This window comes from Drosophila teissieri, chromosome 4 (assembly GCF_016746235.2).
Source record: "Drosophila teissieri strain GT53w chromosome 4, Prin_Dtei_1.1, whole genome shotgun sequence".
In the NCBI taxonomy this organism is placed as follows: domain Eukaryota; kingdom Metazoa; phylum Arthropoda; class Insecta; order Diptera; family Drosophilidae; genus Drosophila; species Drosophila teissieri.
The window spans coordinates 429,104-439,455 of NC_053033.1; the positions used below are offsets into that span (position 1 = coordinate 429,104).

Genomic DNA, 10,352 nt, shown 5'->3' on the forward strand with positions numbered 1-10,352 from the left:
AGCATGTGTGAATATGTTGTAAGAACTATTCGACAGTGTGGATCGTGCTGCGATTTGGTATCTTTAAGCAAGGTGGTATAATTTTTTAGTCCAAGTACGGTCATCCTGATGACAAATCGTTTTGTCAAGTGTTTTTGGGAAGCGCGAGTCAGCTTTTGCATATGTATATAAAATACAGTTTTGGTTTTGTCTAATACACAAGATGATTATTACAATAAAAAATCTTCAACAGCAAACTTTTACTATTGAGTTTGCCCCGGAAAAAACGGTATGTGTTTTATATAGGCATATACAAATATAATGACATATATGAACATACATATAATTATTGCAATATAAATATGTGTGTATATAAAATTATTTGCTACGAATAATTTGTGATATCATAATAAGCAGTGATTCTTTTTAACAAGGTTTTGGAACTCAAGAAGAAAATATTCGACGAGCGCGGTCCAGAATACGTCGCCGAAAAACAAAAACTGATTTATGCTGGCGTCATATTGACGGATGACCGTACCGTTGGTTCATACAATGTTGATGAAAAAAAGTTCATTGTGGTAATGTTGACACGCGATTCATCTAGTTCAAATACAAATCAGCTTAGTGTAAAAGAAAGTGACAAATTGACTAGCACTAACGATTTAAAGGATTCCATGCCCCGCGAAGAATCCAACCATAGTAATTCCCCTGTCACCAGAAATTCAGAAGAGTCAATTTTATCAAGTGAAACGGGACCTATATCTACTGACAATTTGATTGGCGAGTTGGCCCAGGCTTCCTTACAATCGCGCGCTGAATCTAATTTGCTTATGGGTGACGAATACAACCAGACTGTACTATCAATGGTGGAAATGGGTTACCCACGAGAGCAGGCGGAACGTGCGATGGCTGCTAGCTATAACAACCCGGAAAGAGCCGTTGAATATCTCATTAATGGCATACCTGCAGAGGAAGGTACTATTGACAATGACGTCAATGAATCAACGAATCCTAGTGTAATCGCTTCCGGACCACAAACTGGGTCGGCGTCCTCTGTCGAGCGTCCATCAGAATCAAATTCAGGTAACTTGAAAATTTCTAAATCAGTAGTAAATTAAAAAAATTAAGGGTGCACATATGTATGTATGCCACGGTCGCAGCTTCAACAAACATCATTTGTGATATCAACTTTATTAAGTGATATAATCAATACTATTTTGCTTGCTATATGACACATACAAGCTTAAACATAAATCATAATAGAGTTATCTTGGTACTGAAAATATGAGTATAAGTTTAGTACTGCATTATACCCCACAGTATAATTTACATACATACAGCTGTGTTCATTAAAATAGCAGTGCATGAGAAACTAAGAAATATTAAGGTATTTTCGTGAAGGATTTTATATTAATAATATAGTTATAATTAAAATAATTATATTGTAAAATAGACTTTAAAAGAAAAAAAAAAAAAGTAAATCCCGTTAGTTTTTTAAGTTATCCTTATTTTGTTTACATTCTTGAGCAAATTCACAACTGTTCATTGGAATAGCAGTATCTAGTTTTGTCCAACGAAGGGACCCGAAATGATCAGCATTTTGTAAAAAGTGAGTTTGATTAGTATATTTGAATGGGGAATACATAAAAATATTTATTTTTTTGGTAACGGTAGCACTGCTTCCAGGAAGAAAAAAAGTTGTGTTTTTAGCTTAGAGAGAAGAGAAAAATATTAACAGAAATTCAAAAATCCTTTAATGCTCTGGCGAAATGGTATCCAATGCCATAAGATATGATTTGAAGCCCGAAAATCATGGTGTTTCAGTGAACAGCAGAATTTAGGCCTTTTATGTCGTTTTTGTCCCTATTTTTAAAACTATTAAAGAAAAAAAAGTAAATCAATTTTTGATTTGTTTAAAATTAAATACCTAATGATATTAAACAGAAATTTGTTCCATTAAAAATGTAAATCATAGTTTAATCATAGATTAAACTCGCAGGTCATAAGCACTACTATTTTAATGAACACAGCTGTACACCAACATGTACACATGAATCGATAACCACCGAATTTTCGTCACAACTATCTTCAAGGACAGGGCATAACTATATGTTTTTAGTTAATTAATTAAAAATTACGTTTTCAGACCCCTTTGAATTTTTACGTAGTCAGCCACAGTTTCTTCAAATGCGTTCTTTAATATATCAAAACCCTCATCTTTTGCATGCGGTATTGCAGCAGGTAAGTACCATAATAATTACATGACGCGTATAGAATAACTATTTTTACGAATAGATTGGTCAGACAAACCCAGCCCTTTTACAACTTATTTCGGAGAACCAGGATGCGTTTCTTAATATGCTAAATCAACCGATTGAACGCGAATCAGAGTCAAGCGCAACAGTACCCCGCGTTTCGAGTGCGCGAACTCATTCAACTCTGGCTAATGTTAATAACCTGTTTTCGTCAGATTTAGGAGCCGCTACAGCCCAAAGGTCAACAGCGGCTACAAGTGCAGCACAGCAAAGTGGTAGCGCAGCGGAAAACGAAGATTTGGAACAACCTTTAGGAGTTTCAACCATTCGTTTAAATCGCCAAGATCAGGACGCAATAGAACGGGTATAAGACTGAATAATTATATAATGACTGTCGAGTTACACAATATTTTTCTATAGCTTAAAGCTCTTGGATTTCCAGAGACACTTGTAGTGCAAGCTTACTTCGCTTGTGAAAAGAACGAGGAACTAGCAGCTAATTTTTTGCTTTCTTCTAGCTTCGATGACTAAGATGACCAAATGTAAGAAGATAAATATAAAATACACCGGAAGCGTTACAATTAATGTTAGATGTTTTAAAATTAAATGTAAAATGTCAAACATACAAATAGTTCTATATTCTTTTAATATCGTCGACATGGTTAAATGCGTATTATTTAGTTGAAAATCGCAGCCAAAGGTAATATTCAGGCACAACTTCCTTTTTCTTAGAAATTGATTATAATTTGGTTAATTAATTTGATTAATATTTGGTTGTCTAAACCTTATTACCAAAAACAGTTGCGCAACGTTTTGGCATGGAGTTAACCAGGTGCAGGCATCTCGCTTTGTGAATATTTTGCTCCAGGAATCCTTAATTATAGCTCAAAAGTATTCCTTGTTAGTTGACATAGAAGCAACAACTGCCTTTTTAATATCAGACCAAAGATTTTCGATAGGATTACGGTCTGGGGACTGTGCAGGCCACTTCAAAACAGGAACAGATTTATTTTATAACCAATCCTTTCCTGCTGGTGTGCTTGGAGTCCTAGTCTTGTTGGAAGACCCAATTTAGCGGCATATCATAGGCTAAGGGCAGCATCACCGTCTCCCAAATATCCGCATACACATGTTGATCCATTATGGTTTTTATCTAACGATTGTCCCAACTCTATTACACGAGAATCAAGCCCCTACCGTTATACTGGATCCTCCTTGTTTAATTGTTTCTACTGTGTACACTGGCTTATATTCGGTGTTCTTAGGGCGCCTTACATACGGTAAAGATCCATTGACACCAAAAATAACAACCTTGCTCTCATCTAAACATTGAATGTTGCTCAATTTTTCGCATGGCCAATTTAAATATTAAGGCGAACTTAACGCGCTGGCGATGTATCTCCCATATAAAAGAAGGATTTTCCTTAGACTACAGGCTTTTAAACCATGTTTCCTGAGCGGATATGTTGAGCTCCTTTTTCAGTTCGGTAGCAGCTTTAAATGGATCCTTTTTGTTCTCGCGCACAAGTATTTTGACGTGATGGGTGCCCATTGATTTATCCCACGTCTTTCGGACTTCTCATTGTAAGTGATTGCAATACGTATCATTTTGTTCAAACATTGAAGGATTTTTTGTATGATTTTTCTTCAGACATTAAATTTTTTATGGTATGCTTTTAAAAATAATATTCGAGATAGGAATACAAATGTCAATTTTTTGACCCTAAAAATTATGCATATACATATATGTTTGCATTCTAGCCAAGTCAATCGAAAAAGCTTATCTGCCCCCAACTTTCCATCCTCGCGAAAAAAAATTACCACCACTATCTATATTTCAAATATTCGATACTTGTCCTTTCCACCGAATCGTTTACTTTTTTTACTCTACCATCGACAGTTGGTTTAATCATTACATATGTATGTACAGTAAGTACAGTCGAGTTCCCCGACTATCAGGTACCCGTTACACAGGTAGTGGAAGTTTTGGGCGGTTTATGGGCGTTGCTACATTTGGAAACAAACTTGCACTTCTCTGGAAACTGCATGCTTAATGTCAAAATTATAGCTTGTATAGTTCCTGAGATCGGGGCGTTTATATGGGCAGACGGACATGACCAGTTCTACTCGCCCATTGATTTCGATATACTATATGGTCGAAAACACTTCCTTTTGCCTGTTACATTCTTTACAACGAAGTAAGGAGTAACGGATATAAAAATAGAAGCGAATGCTCTTTCAAATTGGGGATATTAATATTTTGGTATGTGATTGACTTTTTTTTTTCTGTCACCTCTGTTATGAAATATTGAGAAATTAATACATAATTCGACTTCGAAATCCGACTCCGATCGGTCTTAAATGGAATTGAATCAAGGAATCACTCTCATCCGACTACATTGCCAACACATTGTGCTTAACACATTAGATTATATATAGTATGCATAATTGCATCATCTTATTTAAAAATTAGTTTTTTTTTATAGAACTTTTGGCGACCGGCTACGAGCAACACGAGAGCAAGGACCCAGCATCAACGGGAGTGTCGATACTAAAAATCGCATAATAATAAGAGGATGAGGGCAAAAGCAACTCACTCTAGTGCGTATAATGGTGCGGGCCAAGTATTACTGTGCATTTTGAAGTATGATAAAAAAAAGATTATTGATGAACATATATACGAATTAAACCCAACGTGTTGATTTCTACAAATAAGCGAGTTATTGCATAACCTATAAGCAAATCGTAGATCACCCCTTCCCAACAGAGCAACTCTACAGTACACATCGGCGGGATCATCGCAACCAGCGCAGTCACTTAGAATAGGGACATCCGCCATCGTCAGCCTTCTTGACCTTCGTCGGAATAAACAAAAAATAAAAGGCACTTAATCCAGACCCTCTCATTTGCTTTCTGAGTTTTGCGTACGACTTATTTACATATACACATATGTTAAAATTTAACAAGGGCAATCCGATTGCCGTTACAATACAATAACATAACAAAATCATTTATCTCTTAAAAAAATGTATGACTTAAATCGTGTCGTTTCATAGATATTGTTAAGGAACCAGTTACATTTTATTTGATAAGTTTAGTTTGATAAAAAATGTTTTCGTACAATGGTACATCAAATTAACAATTGGAGAATCGTATTTTTATTGAACACATTTATATATTTTTATATTTAAAATAAAAGACATAAAAAACTATGATCCAAGAACGTTTCGCTCTAACTTTCTTTCATCAGCGTTGCGTGGATCGTTATTGTCGGTAGAAACATAGGTAATTGTCGATCGATACTAATCCATCTTGTCTTGGAGATGAATTATTAGTACGGAGGAATATATATAGAGCTGGCAATATAAGGAATAGTCTGTTCCAATTGATAATTTGCTGCGATAGCGATTAACGTACATATAAGTAAAGAGGGCCTGCATTGCTGCGATATAGGGTTTTACCAACATGACAATGACTTAGGAACTAATCTTATAATTGAGACTATTCCTGACGTTCATTTATTACGCAACTGAACAGGCAAATACAACTTAGATAGAAGGGTCAGGAAGGAGCGAAAAAAAAGAAATAATGAAGAAATGGATTATCGAATTCCTTTGCTAAAGACACGCAGCCTTTTTCGCGGATTCACTGCAACTCACAAAAATTATCATGATTTTGTAGATACTAGATTTGATACTGGCCACAATTTTAGTCTGAAATCAAGAAATCATACATTTTCTTACTCGGGAGGGTTTTTTTTTACTCTATGAACTAAAATGTTTTTAAAATTCAAAAATGAACCGTCAAACTAGCTCCGAAAAACAAAATTCTGGATTAACACTTACACAATTGTAAAAAACATGGTTTAGAGAAAATGACATCTAAAGTTTGCGGTATCGGAAAGACTGGTTCGGCGCCAGTAACTTCCGGAAGGCATCCCTTTTGCAATTTCAGGAATTAGCATTTAAAACTTTCACTCGATTATCTGAGGCAATACACGTAACGATTAAAACTATAAAAATATTTGTTTAAGTTAGTTTAAGGAAGTTCCATCCTTGAGGTAATTACATACACACACACATAAAACACATACACAAACATTATTAATTGTTGTTTCTTTATTACTAATATTTTGTATTAATTTTACCAACCTATCATTTTTCTGAGCATACATACCTGGGGACAGGTGTCCTGCGGAGCGCGAGAGCTTCGATGACCCGCTGGCAAAGGCTACTTTCTAAGCTTACGGCAGTCAAACCTTCAACACACCAATTGGTCGGGAAAGTCTACTAAGTTCTTACTAACATTCTCAGCAATCGCACGTTTAAATACACAACCTTAACATACATACATTATACATCTATTCATTTACGGCAGGGTCTTAATTCTGATGCTTTTGGCTTGCTGGCCAATCACCAGCCAAGTCTTCATAAAACAAAACGGAAAAAGAAACAATATTTCTTGCATTATTTTTTGATCTTCCGCACTATGGTTGCTTTATTTGCATCCTCGGATAAGGCCTCTTAAATCACTAAAATATACAGAAAACTGAAAGAAGTTGACGTCGGTTCCAAACTTGGCATAAATTGGGCCCTTTTTTACAAAAATTACTTAATTTACTTACTTCATTGTGCAAAACACCTAATGTAAATAAATGTAAAACCGAGTAATTGAACGCAAACATATGTATATTGCTTGATATCCCTTAACTTTTACTTCTGGTTTGTCAAAAATGTCTAGACGCCTATACTAGTGCTTATGTCCAAGTGTTATAATCAGCGGAAGCAGTGCACCGCAAATCATAATAACCAATTCACTATATTTTAATGCTTGTATACTATTGCCTCCATTTGTATCATTCGTAGCATCGCGAGATTCCTCTAGCAAATGATAATTTTGCTGATCGCTCTTCGTCAATCCCCCTTGGGTAAGCTCTGGTAGAACATGAACAGTTGCTACGTACAAAAATGTTCCAGCGGAAAACAGCATAGCTATACCAGTAGCATTTACGGAGTTTAAAGTATCCTTCTGCTCCTGGCCGATTCCAAAATACGTTAAAATAGTCAAAAGGGGAGCCGACAGGGAAAACAAGACTAGGTGTCTGCGAATTTGATGTCTGTCAACTTTTTCGTGCAGTAGGAAAGTCACTAACCCAAATGCTGCTGGTGCCTTATGAAGCATTATAGCTAAAAATACAATTATCTCAACGTCTTGATGGCTAGTGGTGGCAGCTGCTCCCAAGGCAACTCCATCAGCTGCAGTGAAACACAAAGTTTTATGAATTGCTTAATACACATATAGTAGCATATTTACCTGCGGCGTGTACAACCAATCCTAGAGTTAGTGTGGCATTGTTTTTTTTATTACTTCCAACATTGCTCTTTCGCTGAGAAATGTCTACCAACATCATGAAGACAAATCCAAGCACAAGGGAAAGTCCAATGGTCTGTGAGTAATCTGGTTGCTCCGGAACCGATGTTAGATTTTGGGATTGCGCACTCCCCACATACAATGAACGAATACCCTCCGGTATAATAACGACTAGAGCAGTTCCCACTAACAATCCAGCTCCCAGCACAGTGACACATTTTAGCTTTTCCTAATAACATTTAGTGAGTAGAACAAATTAATGCCCAAGTGGTGCTCGGAATACCGCATTTAAAAATTTCTTTTGTATTTAAAATGCCCTTGTAAAGTACCAACCTCGCTTAGTTTCATCAACATCGGTATGCTACCTGCCAAATACGACCCCACAAGCATAACCAACACTAATAAAACTAGAATTATTGTCTCCTCAGTCATGATTGCCCAAATCAATTGTAATGGGCATAATATCATTCAGGTTACATCTTTTTGCCAACTCAATCAATTACTAGAGATGAGCCTTATTAACATTTTAAAATCGTTTATAGCGGCAACCAACTGTGGAACGTAATACCATATTCTACAAAAACACTTCACCCAAATTAGCATATCCTATAAAAGATAGGAGGACGGCAACCCGTTGGAACTATCCAATCATCTCTAATTTGGCATGTCAAGTATTACAAATAATCTATATATATATATAAATTGAGAACAAGTTTGGTGAATGATTATAACTCCAAGACGCATGAGCCGATTTCAACGGCTTTGCATTCGTTGGAAAGGTCTCGGGCTCCGTTAGGACAAGAGCAAAGAAAATTCTGGAAAAAGTCAAAAGAAAAGCGGGAAAACCGTTTTTTACATGCATCGCCATTTCTAAAACATAGGATGTCATTCTTCTCTGCTCGTTTCATTTTATTTAATTCATGAGACAAACTTTATTTGGTTCATAAATAAATTGTAACAGCAGGCATTTGTTTTTGAGGTGGTAAGTTGAACTGTGTTAATTATGTGTACCGTGCATTTGAGGTTAAACTCACCACTTCCACCTTCTTCGACTTCCTCATCCTCCTACTTCTTCATCAATTAGAAGATACACGAGCCGAACGCAATAAAGCAAGAAGACTAAAGCATCAGCAATCACGCAGGTTTTCAGAAGAAGGAGGAAGAGCAAGACGAAGAAGGAAGAAGAAAAGGGTAGAGGAAGAAGAAAAAGGATGAAGAAGAAAAAAGGATGAAGAAGAAGAAGGAAGAGGAGGAAGACGAAGAAGGACGAAGAAGAAGGAGAAGGAAGAAGAAGGAGGAGCATTAAGAAGATGGAGGAGGAAGAAGAAGAAGGATTAAGAAGATGGAGGAGGAAGAAGGAGGATGAAGAAGGAAGAAGGAATAAGGAGCATGAAGAAGTCAGAAGAAGAAGGAGGAAGAAGAAGGAAAAGGTGGAAGACGAAGGAGGAGGAGGAAGACGAAGAGGGATAAAACGGTGAATTTAACCTCAAATGCACGATCCACATCATTTACACAGTTCAACTTACCACTTTATTGAATCTAAAATTTCATTGGTTTAAGCTGCAGCGCCATTTCTGAAATATAGGATGTCATTTTTCTCTGCTCAGTTAGTTCTAGAGTGCTATTCTCTTTCATTCAATTTTGTGCTTTTGGAAATTAAATTGGATATTTTATTTGGAAAAACTGACGTTGAACATAAACATGCGTGTTCAATTGCACAATGATCAATCTGCAGAACGGTTTTCGAAGCAATTATTAGAAATCGGAAGTGGCAAAGTTCCAAATACAAATGGCTTTATCACTTTGCCAAACAATTTTTGTACAATTCTACAATCTTAAGGCGAATTAATAGAAAGTGTTTTTCCAAATTTAATTCAAAATCACAGAAATCACGATTGGTTGACAGAACGAACAATATTGTCACCAAAAAATGTACATGTCAATGAAATCAATATTCACATTCAAGAAAAATTCCCAGGCGCACTGACATCATATAAATCTTTTGATAGCGTAATGAAAGAAGATGATGCAGAGAATTATCCAGTTGAATTTTTAAATTCCCTAGAACCGCCTTGTATGCCGCCGCATTTTTTGAACTCATAAATCGGCTCATCAATTATTTTACTACGGAATTTAAATGCACCAAAATTGTGCAATGGCACAGGATTGGTTGTAAAAAAATTGATGCCGAATTTAATTGAAGCCACGATATTGACTGGAAAAGCGAAAGGAGAAATGGTGCTCATACCGCGTATTCCGTTGATACCAACAGACATGCCGTTTGAATTTAAGCGACTGCAATTCCCAGTGCGTCTATCATTTGCCATGTCCATCAATAAGGCACAAGGACAAACGCTTCAAGTATGCGGGTTGAATTTTGAAATTCTCATGGGCAGCTATACGTAGCCTGTTCAAGAGTTGGCATTCCAACTCATTATTTGTATTCGCTCCAAATGGACAAACGAAAAATATAGTTTATCCAAATGTTTTGGATTGAAAATAACAATTTTCAAATAAAATAAATGACTTTCATACAACAAATTCTAGGAATTTTTAACTGAATTTTAAGACTGCATGCGGCGAAGCGCATAGGGCCCACTAGTAACTTATAATTATATATAATAACTTAAAAATACATTGAGCTTGTCCTACATACCGCAAACCACTCTTCACTGGGCTTCTGAAAGATACTTTACTTAAAAAGCTGCAGTATTCTCTAAAACATCTGCATTAAAACATTATTTTTTA

At 36.1% G+C, this 10,352-nt stretch overlaps 2 protein-coding genes across 6 annotated transcripts; one reads left to right on the plus strand and one right to left on the minus strand.

Annotated features, from left to right (window-relative positions):
- The first annotated feature begins 90 nt into the window (after positions 1–90).
- On the plus strand, positions 91–5,213 carry LOC122622936 (UV excision repair protein RAD23 homolog A). 5 transcript variants are annotated; one of them, XM_043801739.1, is made up of 6 exons: positions 91–268; positions 414–1,062; positions 2,126–2,220; positions 2,284–2,398; positions 2,450–2,598; positions 2,655–2,865. In XM_043801739.1, the coding sequence occupies exons 1-6, from the start codon at positions 203–205 to the stop codon at positions 2,763–2,765; spliced, it is 1,185 nt and encodes a 394-aa protein (XP_043657674.1). In that variant the 5' UTR covers positions 91–202; the 3' UTR covers positions 2,766–2,865. The 5 variants fall into 5 exon arrangements, with proteins under 5 accessions (XP_043657674.1, XP_043657677.1, XP_043657676.1 ...); XM_043801741.1 differs by adding an exon at positions 4,721–5,213 and having other exon boundaries at positions 92–268; positions 2,275–2,598; positions 2,655–2,776; XM_043801743.1 differs by having other exon boundaries at positions 93–268; positions 2,275–2,398.
- A 1,487-nt stretch (positions 5,214–6,700) lies between these two features.
- Positions 6,701–8,109, minus strand: LOC122622865 (zinc transporter ZIP9-B). Its single transcript, XM_043801482.1, has 3 exons — positions 7,938–8,109; positions 7,548–7,833; positions 6,701–7,489 (listed from the first exon to the last, which is right to left on the minus strand). The coding sequence occupies exons 1-3, from the start codon at positions 8,070–8,072 to the stop codon at positions 6,984–6,986; spliced, it is 927 nt and encodes a 308-aa protein (XP_043657417.1). The 5' UTR covers positions 8,073–8,109; the 3' UTR covers positions 6,701–6,983.
- Between the last annotated feature and the right edge of the window lie 2,243 nt (positions 8,110–10,352).